The sequence below is a fragment of the Euprymna scolopes genome, chromosome 3 (genome assembly GCF_053919585.1).
Source record: "Euprymna scolopes isolate OS-2025 chromosome 3, ASM5391958v1, whole genome shotgun sequence".
Lineage (NCBI taxonomy): Eukaryota > Metazoa > Mollusca > Cephalopoda > Sepiida > Sepiolidae > Euprymna > Euprymna scolopes.
Window position 1 is genome coordinate 109,934,404 of NC_136484.1, and position 17,823 is coordinate 109,952,226.

General features: G+C 34.1%; 1 protein-coding gene across 3 annotated transcripts in view; it reads right to left on the bottom strand.

Moving 5' to 3' along the window:
* Positions 1–17,823, bottom strand: part of LOC145258105 (transmembrane protein 185B-like) — a 60,571-nt gene that overhangs the window by 22,247 nt on the left and 20,501 nt on the right. Inside the window, exon 4 of one of the 3 annotated variants that reach the window (XM_080115858.1) lies at positions 10,361–10,393. The exons of the other annotated variants lie outside the window; for them this stretch is intronic. Coding sequence (XP_079971984.1) covers positions 10,361–10,393 — 33 coding nt within the window. The remainder of the gene's footprint in view (positions 1–10,360; positions 10,394–17,823) is intronic. 3 annotated transcript variants of the gene reach the window in all.

The window sequence follows — 17,823 nt, forward strand, 5'->3', positions numbered from 1 at the left end:
TCAAGACAAACACTAGAATAATTAACAAAAAGTCTATTAGTAAAAATATGCTACAGATGTACACGTTATGATTCTGAGGCCATAACCGTCATCACGATATTTATAGTCTCGGGATAAATCCATCATTCCAGAAATAGGTATATTAGCTTACCCCCAGACCAGTAAACTATTAACTTTAAATCATCAGGATCAATTCTGATGGCTACTAAGAAATGCTGAATGTGAAGCTTGGCATAGCTCAAGGCTAGTTTTCTTGCTCTGAACATCAATGGCAGACTTTCTTAATTTCATCATGCAATGCTTACCAAAGAGAAGTCATTTCGCCCATTAGAATTCTGGCAGGTCTTAATGAACTTTTGTTAGGGTTCAACCTAAGATTTTTTTTTAAACATCTACAAAACACCATTATTGATGGAATGGATATGTAGAGGATAAGGCAATATCAAAAGAATCAGAAAAGTCTATGAGAAATACATTTCAGAGAAAGGCGTATTCTAAGAAACTGCTCTTGATATTATGATGACAGCCTGTTCCAGCACAGGTGGGAGGAGGAGAGCAAGATTCTAAGCTGAGAATCCTTTATAGGGACGCTTGCTGAACTATTATATTTAGCATTGCTTCCACACAACATTCACAATGCAAACACAGTTTCCACACAACATTCACAATGCAAACACAGTTATCCTTTATTTCCAGCGTTGCATGCTGAAACCGATAGATGGTGATATCAACTTCCTTTCTCTCTCTTACTCTTTCATCTGAGATATCATGCGGTATGGACGTGCGGAGATTTCTCCTCTGATTTTCTTATAAACAGGTCTTGTACCAGTCATCCGTAATAAATTCACATGGTTTGTAAGTGACATATTTTGGTGAGCATTGTTTCTCTACTTGTTGTTTGTCCATTGATTTTGCCTTTCTCAACATGGTGGACAGAATATGCAAATGTAAAATGTACAAACAGTAGACCAACAAGTCACAGGTAATAGTTTACTTTAGTAATCATAAAAATTAGTTACAATATAAATAATACATCAGTTATCAGGAACTATTTATTCGAATCAAAATAGATTTAGAGGTTTGTTTGGTTTTGAAGAGGAGAGTTTGGTTTTTTTTTTGGTTTTTTTGTTTTTTTTTTGCTTTGTTTATGTGTGATGGAGTGCAGCAATTATATTTGCTAGAGAAAAAAAAAAAATGACTAAAAATAGTGTCCAGTTACAAGAACAAATGAAAGGGTTGATTTAATAAAGCTGTTGGATAAATAAATAAACTCTGAGCATGTTTTGGCAGCCCATGAATTTGCCAGGTCAGAACAATATCGTTTGGGAATAGTGTATAATGAAAGAACACTTTGCCAGTAAGAGAAAAGCTTGCACAGGTTTGGTGAGTATGAAAAAGACAAATGAAAAAGGATACATATAAATACATACATAAGAGTACATTGTGTGTGTGTACCTTCCTCACATCTCATTAGCACATCGGCTTTACATTTGTTGACGGCTAGGACATTTTAACCTTAGTGACCTAGACAGTAATGAGTTCATCAAGTTGTTTAATTTCAAAAATCTGACAGCGTTCACAATGGAAATTTTAAATATTTTTGAGAGAAATAAAAAAAAAAAATTTAACCGTAGGTATGATTTTAAAAAAAATATTCTGAATTAGTCATGTGATGTTAAATACAGAATTTTCTTTATTACTCAAAATTAAAGTATAAAAAGAACATTCTGATTGAGGATGCCAGATTCGTTAAAGCTGTGACTGATACACGTTTTTAAATGCGTAGCCAAACTTTATTACAACTTAATAACTCTATGAGCACTATTATAGAAACATGGTAAAGATTCTTCAGATTTTTTTTCACCTTGTGGATACAAACTTTTCCTGGATTGCTAATACATACATACAAACTTGCTGCTATGGTTTCAAATGATCTGAAATAACAACAAGGGGAGACTTGATTCCAAATATTTCTCATATGTCATATTTCCCCTCTTTTGGAAATAGAGTATGATTATGAATATCTCCAGTATCAAATAATCCTTACACACTAAAATTTACTTTATGGATGAAAACAAAAAAGGGGAGATATAACATGAAAAATATTTGGAATCAAGTCTCCCCTTGTTGTTATTTCAGATCATTTAAAACCGTAGAAGCAAGTTTTAGTCTCCTCTCCATCTAGGCTAGAGGTTTTGGGGAAATATCAGAATTTGTAATTCATATGCAAAACTAGAAAAACAAATGACTATGATTGAAACCTTGATAAAAGGTGTAGTATCTTTTCACCCTAAAAAAATTCTTTAAAATTACCACTATTATAGGTTTTCGAGGGTGCTGAAAATGAAAACAATGCTTAAAATTCCATGAAACGAGTAGTTTCCAAGATATGAAGAAATTATAGTTTCAAAAAGTGGGGGATCACTGTACTATATTAATTTAATGTAAAATGAATACCCACTTTATAGCAACCTTGTTTTTTTTTGTGGGGGGGCTCTGCTACTTTTTTTTTTTTTGTTAGAGATGGTGCTTATTTGGTAATTCGAGTGCGCTAAAAACGAATATTGCATTTAAATTTTCCATAAATATTTTTCTAGGTATTAAGCAATATAATTCTTTATGTTATTAAGGTGACTATTGTCGTACACGCAAACACACATATTTTTGCATAACACTCAGAAAAATACTTATTTGCGGAAAATTTGAATGTAATATTCATTTTCAGCACACCCGAAAACCTATAAAAAACAAGTTTTTTTAAGGTAGGCTTTATGTTGGTCTACCAGGCTACAATTAACAAATAAATACCACTTTGAAAAAAAAAATAAATAAACCCAGATACTCCCCCACCAAAAGGTGGTAATAAATTACATTAAATTAATATAAAATAGTGATCCCCACTTGTTGAAACTAAGATTTCTTTATACGTTGGAAACTACTAATTTCCTGGTATTTTAAACGTTATTTTCGTTTTCAGCACTCTCAAAAACCAATAATAGTGGTAATTTTAAAGGATTGGGGGGGGGAGTACTGCACCTTTACCAAAACATTTTATGGCTGTAAAAAAGCGCCAAAAATAGGCTAGGATGATCCCCTTAATGTGCGACCTTAAAGGCAAATGTCACATAGCCCACTACACAATTCAGGTCATTACCTTTCCAACAAGCTTTCATTTGTTAAATTCTGATCAATAGTCGTTGAGAGTTGGAACTTATAAAAATTGCCAAAAAAAGGTGTGTGCGTATATATATATACACACACACACACTCGTAGCCAAATTGAATATTGAAATGCTTGTATCTTTGGTTCTATGGAACAAAGCTACATGAAAATTTGTAAACTTTTTGAATATTATAATACTATTCTATGGATAAAATTTAATGACAGTTGGTAAAAAAGAACTTATCTTTTTAAACCAATAAAATATGCCCAAATTTGCCTACATTTGTATATCTATATATAGTGTCCTGGCAGGCTAGCTTCAGTTCTATTGCTTTGAGATGAATTTTGCTTAGAGTTTTTCTTTGCTTGGTTGTCTCCCCTGTGGTCTTGCCAGACCACTATATATATATATATATATATATATATATATATATATATATATATATATATTTATTATACACACACACACTTTGTAAGGTCCAGAAAGAAAAATTTGCAATCCAGGTTGTGAATAGACCAGAGTGAAGTCCAAAACGTCAATTTTAAAAATGTTGAGTAATTTAAAAAAAAAAAAAAAAATATGAAAACATCCAAGATCATAGGGAATCAATCTATAAATTTCTTGCCATTATTTTATATATATATATATATATATATAAAAACTTTAACTAATTTATAACTACAATAAATTGCAGTTTCACTTAATGCCTTAACTAGCAAATTCTAGCATTGCTACAAATATAATTTGCTAATTTCTTTATGTCCTCTGATGAGAAGAATAACAAGAATAGCATTCTTTAAAACTCCGCAGAATAAGGACTTTGTAAATTGTTTTTTTTTTAGTATTCAGTCGAACAATAATTTTTGATTGTAAAGTTCAACTTACAGTTTTAATTTTCCTTCTCATATTATTTTCACAGCCAAATAATGTCACAGCTCACAAGAGCCATGACAGCCAACAAACCGGAAGTCCAAGACTCAAGTTTCGCCCTCATTTGGGCTCATCAGACATATCCGAACTCGGGATTCAAAACCCGAGCCTGTTGCATGCAAGGCAAGCATTGCCACCTGAGCAAACCCGCTACACACACAAGACAGTCTATTAACTAATATAGATCAAGCGAAACTAGAGTCTTGGACTTCCAGTTTGCTTGATCTGTGTTAGTTAATAGACTTTCTTTTGTGTGGGTGATGGGTTTGCTCAGGTGGCAGAGTGCTAACCTTGCATGCAAAAGCTCAGGTTGCGAATCCCGAGTTCACATATGTCATACTGATGAGCCCAAATGAGGAAAAAACTAGAGTCTTGGACTTCCGGTTTGTTGGCCGTCACATTGTTTGGATGTGGAAATAATTATATAATCTCTCACATTCTGAATATATATTAAATAAACAATTACTGAACTCAGAAGCAAGACTTGCATAAAAACAAGAAAAATATCAACTGAAGATTTTTAACAAAACTACTTTGATGGCCTTCAATAACATTTAAAAAATATATATATATATATATATATATGTCTTGTCTCATGTTTGAAGTTTAACATTTCGTGAAAGACTTCAACTTTTCTTGCCTATTTTGCCATTTTTTACTTGTGTTGTCTGGCAGGATCAGGCTATCATCAACCGATTCAATATGGGATGCCCTTTGGAGCATTTTTGGATGACTAATGGCTGGCAACGTGGCCATACTAGCTGAAAAGTTGTGATACTTTCACACAGAGGCTAGTAGAGTGAAACTAACAATTTTCTCCATCTAATGCACTGCAGCCAGAACCGTGTCATCATTTGCCATGTTTTGCAGCCATATAAGTGTACAGATCTAATGTTTCGTGCTGCCATTTCTACATGAGAGAATTCCTGCATTTTGTAAAATTATTGATGTACATAATATTATGATATATATTGTGTATATATATTTTTGACAGTTATCAAGAGGAGAGTAGAACAGAATAGTAACAAGAGAATATACTTATGATATTTAAACTACATAGAAACATTTATTTTTTTATAGTTAAAAATTTTTTTGGTTACTTACGAGGGTAAGACTACAATGACTTTGACGGTTGTTTCTATACCCACAGTTAGGAGAATCAACCAATCAGAAGCTTTAAATGTTATAAAAATATCAAATTTTGGATTGAATTCAGTTTGCCATCAACCTCCGTCTCGAACCGACTGAATCATGACTGCATTGATTCTTCGCTACCCTCTATGTTACTAAGAATTACTCAATACTCGAGATCGTGACTGCATTGATTCTTCGCAGATTTGATTTAATGCTGCCACCTTTATTCAAAATAATGTCTCAACACTTAACATTTATTTCTGAGGAAAATCCTAAGGCTAATTTCATAGATATATGGATTATATATGACTAGAGTTTACTCTAATCAGATTCTTGGTTTTATTAGCCCTTCCCAAGTTATGTATTTCCATCAATTAATGGGTGTCAATCACTTCATTTGAGAGGGGTATTGGCACTTTCCATTTTTAATTCGGTCAAATTAATAAATATCTACATGTCCTGGGCCATCTTAATATTTCCTATCTTGATATTGGTTTGTTCTTTAGCAATTTCAAATATATCAATTCAATGTTACCTAAAATTGTGATTGATAAAAAGGATGAAAATCAAACATTTTCAAGATTTACTTTCATATAATTTGGATAATAAAAAATGTTTTCTGAAATGCACGTACATATGGATAGACATTGTTGAATGTTAATTTCTGGAGCTTCATTATATCTGAAATTTTTATTAATACGCTTCAAAATCTACCCAAATTTTATTTCAAACTAGTAGCTGTTGTCCAGTCATAAAATACACAAATATTATATTTTAGTTCATGCAATTTCTTATTATTATACAGCCAATTCTCTATTGATTATTATCCAATATATGGTAATGATTTCAAAAGTTATAAAAAAAAAATTTTAAAAGTGACTTGGGTACCATTTGTTAGAATCAAAATCAGAACGTTTAGTACGCTAGCCTTAGTCGTTATTTATTTCTCCAGAGTCATTACTATCCGAGATACCAACAGATAGATAGGAAACGTTCAAAATTAAGTGACTGAGCTATTAATGCTTAATTTTGTGCATGTGCAAAAGTAACAGAAGTAATGGTTTATTAGATTTACCAACTGTTTTGTTTTTAATTTTGACCCCTTAACAGCAATTTTTGCAGGCTAAAATCTAAATCAAAAGTGTGCTACAGGTCCAAATACCCTATATATCAAATTTCGACTCTGTAGACCAAATATTCAGGAGTTTGGTAGAGACTATTTGCACATACACATACTGACAAGGTCACTTATGATAGATATAAAATTATTTCCGTGTGCTAGAATGTTTTCATCTTATATTCTATGCAATTATGCAGAATGTAGAAACTATGCATAAATAAAATTTAAAATAATAGTAAAATGAAACCAGCCATCTAATAAGAAACTAATAAAGTGAATAAGTAATTAACACTTTTTTAAAGGAATATGCAAATTAGTTAAACTTCATGTAGTCACTTGCATACTCGTGATGGAGTATACAGGGTGATCCAAAAAAACGGGCCCCAACTCTAATTAAGTCCTGTTTCTTAGTGTTTTGTCCAAATGAAATGAAATTTTGGTCATAACTAGTTTATTATATTCAAAACATCACATCAAAACACTAGGGTCTTTGGCCTTTTTTCCTCCGTTCTACAGCATATGTTCTAGATAGCCTCCATTTAGCTCCGTGCATTTCTTGAAGCGCATCACAAAGTTGTCCATGACATTCTTACAGACCGAATTGGTGATGGCTTCCTTGAGTTCCGTGATGGTTCTGGGTTTCCCTGCATAGACTGTTCTTAAGATAGCCCCAAAGAAAAAAATCTGGGGTGCTTAGGTCCGGGCTATGAAGTGCCCACTCAAAATCAGTCTTGAGACTGCTCACTCTGCCTCCGAAGTTCTCTTTCAGCCAATCTCGGGACAGGTTTGAGGTGTGAGAACTTGCTCCGTCCTGCTGGAACCAGAACTTGCTCATGAGCGACAAGTAGATGATCTGGCGCTCACTCTTGAAGGTTTTGAGGACCTCCACATACCGCTCCTTGGTGACTGTCACTGCTGCGCCAGATTCTTCGATGAAGATTGTTCCGATGATGCCTCTGGCTAAGATTGCCGCCCACACCATGCACTTAGGAGAGTGCAGGGGCTTGGTGGCTACTTCATTGGGTTTGGAGGACCCCCAGAAGACATTCGCCTTTCTATCAAGATGGAAGTGGACTTCATCTGAGGTCCAAAGGAGGTTAAGGAAACTGTGTCTCCTCGATCTTCTCGAGCATCTTGACTGCCATAGCCCTCCTCTGCTTCTTGTCTGAGGCTGTAAGGGTCTGCAGCATCTGTATTCTGTATGGGTAAACCCTGATATCATTCACCAGCACTTTCCTGCAAGTCTCACGGGGCATACCGAGGGACTGACTTCGCTTACGCACAGAGCGTTTCGGACTCTGCTGAAGAGACTCACTCTTTCGACCAGCTCAGCTGTTCGCTTCTTGGGACGTCTCGAGTGGCTTGGGCGGTTCTCTCTGGCAGCATTGAGGTTCTCCACGGTCCCATACTTCTTGAAGTGGTCCACCCAGTTCTGAATTCTGGTTTTGAATGGAGCCTTTTCACATTCGAACTGACACATGAAACTGTCCTGGCTTTTCTTAAACGAGCCTGTCTTGTAGTAAAACTTAACACAGTGTATTCTTTGTCCCAGCTCCCACTGGGATCTTGGTGTACTCACGGTCGTTGATTCTGCAATGTCCTGTAAAATAAGGGCAATCGGTGAATAAATAATGGAGATATCACATAAAGTGTACACGGGGCCCGTTTTTTGGGAGGGTGTAGCAGGTAATCTAAAATTATTATATATAAATGTATACTCTAAAAAGCTGATACCTCATGCAGACTTACTCGTGGTAGATTGTTTGGTATTTGTCATATCATCATCAAGTCTGACAACTAAAATAAGTGTTCTCTATATTTATCGGAAGGAATCTTGGTATCCATTCTATTCTATATATAAAGGAAAGTGATTTAAACACATGCAAAAAAAAATTTTCATTTATTTCTCAGATACAGTTATTTAAATCAACATTTTGAAATGTGTGTGTGTGTGTGTGTGTGTGTGTGTGTATATATATATATATATAGTCCGGAAGAAAGACCCTCTTATACAAATTAGATAATTATATGAATGTTTAAGTACATTTTAAACAGTGCATAATAAATATTTGGTGTTATTCATTTGTAATTTTATAGTTGTTTTTCCAATATATATGCAATAGATTTTTTTTCAATATTAACAGTAATTAAAGTAATTTAATTAAAAAAAAAAGAATTATGAAAATTTTTTTTTAAATATGCTCATTGATTATCATTTTATTTCAATAATTTAAATGAAAAAAAATGATGTCTTAGCTAGCTATTAATATATACAGATGAGGCATAAGATTCATAGAGAGGGCAGTGACTGCTCTCTCTTTCACTCACTGTGGGGGGTGGGGGCAGCTCTTAAAATTTTTATTTTTTAAATTTATCGTCACCCTCACTCCTTTCTCAATTTTTTTTTCTTAAAAGAGCCTCCTCCTCTCTCTCTCACACACACACACACACACACACACACACACACACACACACACACACACACACACACACACACCATTGCTCAGTCTAATTGATTTATAATTTCTTTGATCTTATTTTATAAGATAAATTTGTTAAATTACCAAAGCGTTAATATTTATCTATTGTATGAATAAATGTGAAAGTTTTGTCTTGTGTTCACAAATAACTTATGAAATGTTTGTTCAAAACAACTTTGCGAAGCAATGGTAAGGTGGCACACCTAGCTAGTAAGTGATAAGAACAAAACCTTTTTGTAAGGTCATTGATGATATCAGAAGATTATTTTATAATAAACAAACGTTTGTAGGAAGCACGAGCAAGAAAGTGACGAGCAGGCATGTTGCTGATGCACGCATAGTTGTTCCTACTTGACATGTTGGTGAAGGGAGACAAATGTTCTCTCGTTGGCATTCAGTTCAAAAAGAAACTTCATCTTGTCAATAATGGTCTATAAAAAGTCCAATAGCAGATTATACATCCAACAACTCGATTGGCCCACATTTGACCAATTTCATTTCAGCATTCAATTCTTTGCATGCAAAAAAATTCTGCTACGGTTTCACATTCTCTTATACAGGATTTACAATACAACGGAGCGATTCCTACAGCGGATGGAAGCATTTTAATCCACCATCAATATCTATTAGTGAAAGGAAAGTCATATTTCTGTTTGTGTGTTTGACTAAAACTCAGAAACTACCAAAGATACACTTAAAAGTATATTCTGATTTAGTATGACCCACAACTAGTTAGGATAAAAAAAAATATTGGACGGCTGGTTTCATCTCGATTGTGATTTTCATATTTTGGTCAAGGAACTAGAGAATCTGCACAGAATTTCAAATGGGACCTTTTATTTAATCCACAGGAGTTGCATGTTCTCATTCTATCAGCCATGATTTGGTAAAAGTCCTAAGTAATTTGCAAGAACACATGACAGTGGACAAGTAAGTACTTGAGAAAATTCAGTTGTAAGTTACACTCTTCTGGAGGTTGAAGATCCAATCCTCAGTGTGAATGACAGTCAAAACACGAATAATACAAAGTATTAATTGGCATCTAAAAAATTCAAAAACACCATAATTAATTTGATTCCAAGAACGATATTAGTGCAGTGAGATTATGGTTAGAATAGAAAATACTTCCATTCTTGTTAGTGTTTAAAAAAAAAAAAAAAAACACTAAAGCTAACTTAAATCTTTGGCTGCTGATTACTCTTTCTTTTTTCATTATATTGAACCAGTTGCCAGGGAGATGCGTGTTCAAAAAGTAATTAGACCGAATTGTGTTAAGAGAGAGGAATGGATAGAAGTTTTAAATGAAAGATATTAGATATTTTTTTTTAGTCTTTAATTTGCTTATCCATACCTCCTGGGTAATGCCAGATAGCCCTGCTAGTGAGTTTAAGAGTTGAAAGAACACCTATGGTGAAGCGACTGGGGCTGCAGTGTTGGCGGCAAGTGTGCAATTTGGCAGGTAGGAAGTATTGATGATGCTATTGTATGGTAATGTGATGGAGGAGGAGACAAGAGGGAAAAAAAATCACTTACAAGTTTGGAGAGAAAAGAATCAGAAAATAAAGACTGTAAAGAAGAAAAACAAAAGAATAAGAAAATTCATTTCATTTGTTTATATTCACTCAGATGAGAAAGACAAACAATGAGGATTCAAACAAAATTTGTAGTTTTTACATTGACAAGCTATCAGATTTTAGATACATCTTGTTATGCATCGGAATACACTGGGAACGGCGAGAGACCAATGGGCACAACAATAGAAAAAAATAAGACAAAAAAAAAAAAAAAAATGACGAAAAGAGGTGAATGGGAGGGGATGGAATATCTTGTCTCAGGACACCGGTAATATATATATAGGACAGCAGGACTCATGAAATAAAAAGACAAACGCAAAATGAAATTTTATAAATTTTATTTAAGGACTAACATTAGCTAAAGAATAGGGGGTTGAGAAAATAAAATAAAATAAAAACATAGAATAAAATATAAAAAAAACGAAGGACCTTTTGGGAAGGGAATTCTGTTCTCTTCTTATGTAATTAATGGAGTCGAGTAGAAAACATCATCCGTATTTTATAAAGCAAAGAAAATGTCCATTACATCAATGTGGACGGATGAGGGTAAAGGAGAGAGAGAGAAAAATATTTTATACAATTCAATCCTAAAACAAAATTTTATTATATTTAAAAACTTTTAAAAAGGTGAGCACATAGAGCTTTGAAAAATATAAACAATGATACTTAATTTATTTGGATAACTCAACCAACCACCAAATCAGTTTGTTAGAAATCAGAAAATTTGTCATGCAAAATTCAAACAAATGAAAAAATTCTGTACACGCCATCCTGTCATAAATGAAAAAAAATCATTTTCAAAGTAATAATCATTAAATGAAATGAGATTAAACACTGTACAAAATCCCATTATCTCTGCCCCCCCCCAAACAAACATGACACAGAAGTACAACTTTGCTCACAGGATTTATTTCAACGGCTAAAGCTTTGAATTTTCTTAATGGTAGATTACAGATTAAGCACCACCATCGTCCTGCACCTCTAGAAAACCACCATTCACCCATAGATGCAATATTGTTACCACACATCAGCCAGTTCATCAACCACTAGCTTTTCTCTATTGGACAAGGTAAAAAAAAAAAAAGTCTCCAATCTAATAGATCCTGAACTGTTAATTAAACCCCTCATCCATCACTGCTTATTTAACAAGTACTTTAATGATTTCTTCTGATGAACTTGTAGAACTGGTACCCCAACCTCAATGTAGCATTACAAGTTGATTTTTTTCTTTTTAGATAATTGTTATTTTATCAACTTGCATGAAAAGAGCTACGTAAAAGATGCTTAAAACCGTTTGAATTATGCAAATACCATCAGTAGTTTAAAAGTTATGAGAATTTTAAGTGCCAAAATTTAGGCTTTTCCGTGAACATTTTTCTTTAGAAAAGTGAGCTAAATTACGAACTTCAACATTTCAAGAAATTCGGTAATTTCGACACCATTTATTTATTTTTCAAGCTATTCTCATGAAACTTGCCATTCTTATGTAAAATTGTGTGCTCTTTCTGATTATGCAGTCAAATCTGATGTATTTCTTTACCATAAGCCATGAATTATAAATTCAGATGTACAAATTTCAATTTTTTTTTTAACTGGTGCATGGTATCATACAGTGGGTGTCTATTTATGAACACAACTAAGTATTTTAGTAGTATTTAAATATAGCTTTATTGAGAATAGGTATTAAAAAAATGTTAAATTATTTAAAAATATTAAATTATTATTGTAATAATTATATATATATATATATATATACATACACACACACACAATCATGGAATCTTTTCAACTTTTAAAACTATATAAAAAGAATTTTTTTAAACTAAGTCCCATGTTCTTTACTGGATAACTCCTAAGCTTGTAAGTCAATCTCCTCTTGCAATCACTGCATTATTTTGCTTCCAAGAAATTATCCTAGTTTTAATATTATTGTAGGATCAGTTTGTTTGTTTTTGTTTTTTTCCATGATAAACCATTTCAGGGAAAAACAAATTTTCTCTAATAGCTCCCAGTAGTGTTGATCAAACTATCTCACTTAAAAAACATGTTCTTATGGTCATTTTTGGATTCTATTTTTGACATAAAATTTGCTTTGAATGAAATAAGCAGATGAGAATATTTGTGGAAAAATATAACACCATTTTTGTGTACTGTATTATATGCTACTTGCCAAATCTGGTACTATATGAGTTTGGGCTAAGATAAAAATGTAGGATTTATTCTGTCCTTAATTAGAGGATGAGAAACCCTTTTCAATTGACAATTCTTTGAGAACTGTACATCTGCATATTGAGCCAGTTTGCACTTAAATGAGATATGTTCAAAATCTAATATAAGAGAAACACCCGGTTTCTCTTTCATTTTCTGAGGCAGAATCTTGGGCAATGGCAGTTAATCCTGCTAGTCATAAATACAGAACTGTAGGTGAAAACATACATTTTTTTCCTTATACCCCATTGTATGTTTAATATAATTGCTTTTGAAGCCTTACTCATTTAAGCATGTAAAACCACCATCAACCAGACTCGATATGAAGAGGGAGAGGGTATATTAAAATGTTTTTAAAACGTTCTTAACTTTGAAAATAAATTCATTTAATTTTGTAACCTCATCATGTTCCCAACAATGACTCATGATAGTCAAAAACAGTTGAAAATATGGAGAGATCTTATTCACATTAGATCGTTGGACTGCCGACTGAAAAAAAAAAAAAAATTTGAATCAAAAATGAAACAAGCAGAAACTTTCAGCTCTGTTTAATCACATATAGAAACAACCTGACTCCTGAAAAATAATTTCCAAACTACCACCCAAATATACCCGGTGAATCAAGTGCAAGAGAGACACAAACAATTGCACTTAAAGGGACCATTAGAATCTTTTAAAAAAAGTGTACCAGTTAGAATGCATGAGATAGTGGTGAATGTCTGGCATTTGGTAGGATGCCCCATCCCCGGCCAGAACAATGTGAAATTATATTTTATCAAAAAATTAAAACTCAAACAGATGCTAGAGAATCAAAACTTAGCTGTATTTCATAATTCCATCTGTTATATAGAGGAATCTCTTTAGCTAAAACTTGAAAAATACACAAATAACAACTACAAAATTGGTATTTAAAAATCTGTAACTCCAGATGTATAATATTAATAAAAATCAAAAATACAAGTTTCATTATTTGAGGACCAACTGAACATTTAATGTTTGAGATGTACACACATCTTCTAACATTATCACGTAAAGAGATGCAACTGATTTTTTTTCACATAGTTACATTCTTTATGGCAACACGAGTGGTGTGTGTGTCCAGAGAGAGGAATCGGCTGATTAAGGAAGAAAAGGAGTGGGATGGGGCGAGAAGAGAGAGAAAGAAAGAAGTTATGTTATACTTTGGCCCCAGGCAATGACGGGTAGCTCTATTAGAATAAAAGGAAGGATAAAGTAGAAGTCTTTTCTTTAGCTTGAGACCATAGGAACTGTAGTTAGCTACACATTTTCATTACCTACATCTCTTTTCCTCTTCTACTTTTGTTGACTTGTGCGTTGGAGAAATGATAATATTCTTTGGCATAGGTGTATTGTCATTGTTTTTAGCAGCCGCTAGATACCAAAAGTTAACTTATTCTCTCTTTTACAAACTTGTCAGCATTTTCTCTAACTCTTCGCACTATCTTGTATCCATAAAAGACTAGATGGTTTTGCTGGATCACTATCACTTCGCAAAGTTTGCCACTTGGAATACTTAAAAACCAAAATTTTGAACAGTAAACATACCATTCATAACTTTGTTGCAAACCCCCCCCCCAAAAAAAAAAATCTTTCTAATTTATAGATAAACACTGAGATTTTGCTAATTTCAATATAAATTTATCTTTTAAATGCAACCATAAAGAAAGATAAAAGAAATTTGCCTTTACATTTGCGATTTAGAAATAGCTTACAACTTGTTGAAAAATCAGGTCATGTTTCTTAAAGGAACATTTGAACATAAATGCTAAAATATCACAAAACTTTGTTATATTAAAATAATTGTTAGTTAATGTCATTTTTCAAAACTAATATGCAAATTAGTTAACCTTGTGGCTGCTACCACACATACATAAGCAGTATATAAAAATTGTATCTATTGTGCCACGTTGAATTAATTTGAAATATGACAGTTTCACGTTACTGTTAGAGAAACAGTCAACTTTTGCATTTAGATTTCTTGTAGTTATACTTCACATAACTTGTGTTATTGTTATTTCGAGCATTCATGCAGGTCTTATGTTGTATGAAAGTTTAAGGAAAATGTTTTCTTTTAATAAAAAAATATAAATATACGAAAAGTTGTGAGAGTCCAGTATCTAGCGTTACAATCGTGACGCTGGATTCTACAATAATAAAATAAACGCTTAAATATATTTTAATTCATGCAGATTATGTATTTATTATCATATAGACAATTCACTATTAATTATTATATTGTACCTAATATATAGAAGTGAGATCAAAACTAAGAAGTATATGACTTGGATGCCATGAGCAAGAATCGAAAAAACGTACAACTCTCCGACCTCATTCCTTAGCCTCTGAGCCACACCCATCCATAGCCCTTGAGCCTCCCTGGAGGGGCATAGGCCATCTACAACTTTTGTAGATGCTTTTGTAGCGAGGAGTTATTTTTACAGGGTGAGGGTGCTGACCTCACGCCCAACCTTCCCAGAAGGTACATACAGTGCCTAGCCTTCCCAAATGGTCACCCATCTAGTACTGGGCAGGCTCAATGTTGCTTAACTTCGGTGATCTGGTGAGAACTGGTGTGTCACCATGATTATGCCATACATGAGCCACGCCCATACACATATTTATTTATAATTATATAAATTCACCTGTCATCCTTTTTTAAAAGATGGAACTGCCCGATTGTCGAAGACAAGATGCAAGCAAGGTTCAGAGTTTTATTAATTCTACAGATACAGGTAATTTAACTTAAGAAAAAATAAAAAAACAAAAGATATAAAAAAAAGTTATGCTTTTAGCTTCTGTAGATTATAAGATACAATAGAATGTTACAATTATGATGTATAAATTATTTGAAAAGATACATTGGTACATAGTTACTAAAGAGTGCTCAATTTCCTAGATAGAGCAGCTGTGTTTAAACACAGGACTGCCTAAGAGAGACTTTCTTTGTTATTTTTTTTTTCATTATGTTGGTATTACTAGACAAAATATAGTGCTGTCTGCGTGTGAAAATATGAATAACAAGCCGCGCATGCATGGTCCCCCTCTTGTGCTGCATATGAGATAACACCACAAAAAATAGTGAAGAAATGATGAATGTGAGAAGTGTGAAGTGCCAACATTGGCTTCACATTTTCGACAAGTTTCAGAAAAATCTAATGAATGGTGCAAAAGTTATGGAGTAAAAAGTGTTATTTTTTGACATTCTGGGGCATTTGTGACCACTTTTGAGCACCTGGGAATGCCGAATCCCAGTGAAAATGGACAAACGATGCAGTTTCACACCTTAAAACATGTATATTTGAATTCAGCACCATGGAAAACTACTATATAGACATACATATCAAGTTCTTGAGTAATATGAAAAAAGAGCTTTTCCGTATTTCCTCCTATAACAGCCAACACACTATGCAATATACAAAAATCTGTGCATGAGGTCGCCAAGCTAATCAAGAACCTTGATTCCAGTAGAGCAACAGGCCCTGACGGCATTCCAGTTATAGTGCTGAAAAAGCTCCAACCAGAACTTGCTCCCATACTTACCAAACTGTTTAAGCGTTGCCTTAAGGAGAAGTGCTTTCCAACACCCTGGAAAACCTCATCAGTATGCCCTGTATTTAAGAATTCAGGTAAAAAGTCATCTCCCTCTCAGTACAGACCAATAAGTCTCCTGTGTGTCATGAGTAAGTTGTTGGAATCCATATTAAATAAAGTAGTCAACCACCTCAGCAGAAATAACCTTCTTAGTGACATGCAATATGGTTTCCGCTCTGCAAGATCTACAGCAGATGTGCTAACGGTTATATCTCATAGGATTAGTGAATCTCTTGACAAAGGCTTCCTTTCCAGGGCAATTGCTCTTGACATATCGAAGGCCTTCGATAAGGTATGGCATAAGGGCCTACTTCACAAAATTTCCAGCCACGGTATAACTGGAAATATTTTCTCAATCATTAAATCATTTCTCTCCGATAGATTCATAAGAGTTGTGGTTGATGGGCAGAAATCAGACGCCCACAGTATTAATGCTGGAGTCCCTCAGGGGTCCATCCTGGGCCCAACTCTCTTCCTGATCTACATCAATGATCTCCCTAAACACATACTTAAATCATTTGTTGTCATCAGCATAGATGTCACGACCATCTATGGCAACACATCAAAGGCCATAAATGACAAGGTTCTCTCTAATTCTCTCTCTTCTGATCTTGAGCGAATGGTACAGTGGGGGAAGAGGTGGCTGGTTACTTTTAATGCATCCAAAACCAAGCTTCTATCTTTACATCATCAATGCTCTGATCTCCATCTGGCATCAATTGAAATGGATGGCTCTTGTCTTGGGGAGGTTCCAGGTTTTGACAAGCTTCTGGGTTTGACCTTTACTCCTGATCTGAAATGGAACACGTACATCAGGTCTGTTGCCAAGGATGCTGGGAAAATGGTGGGATCCTTCTACCGCTCCAGAAGATATCTCACTACTGATGCAATTCTCTATCTGTATAAAAGTCAAGTACGTCCAAGGATGGAATACTGTTGCCACACCTGGGCAGGAGCTGTTAAAAATCACCTGCCTTGACAGAGTACAAAATAGACTTCGTAGCTTAGTGGGGGATGCCCTATTCTCTTCCCTGCAGCCTCTCTCCCACAGAAGAGATGTTGCAAGCCTGTCTTTGTTTTATCGTTCTTTCCATGGCAAGTGCTCGTCTGAGCTACAATCTCTCATACCCTCGCCAATCTTTCACAAGAAACACCTATCTGGCTGAAACTACTGTCAATAATTTTCCCCACTCTTTATCTATGCCTAAATCCAAATGTAAATTCCATGAGCAGAGCTTTCTCAGAAATGCACGACTGTGAAACTCTTCCGACCTGACTACAACATGGAGGTCTTCAAGTCCAACATAAACAAATTCCTGACAAACCGCCCTCTTAAGACACTATCAAATATCCAATATTAATGATTACTATGATACTATCTCATTGATTACTGTACACGCAATAACCCTCATCCCCGAGTGGCTTCCGGGCCTTGATAAGTGGTGACCTCAATGTAAAAAAAAAAAAAAAAAAAAAAAAAAAAAAAAAAAAAAGACCTCCAAAAAGGCATGTTTATTTAGCCCTAAAAGTTCTCGGGCTCACAAACCAGAATTTTGCCAGGGTCACCCATACTGAATTTATATTAAGAACAATAGCCCCCAC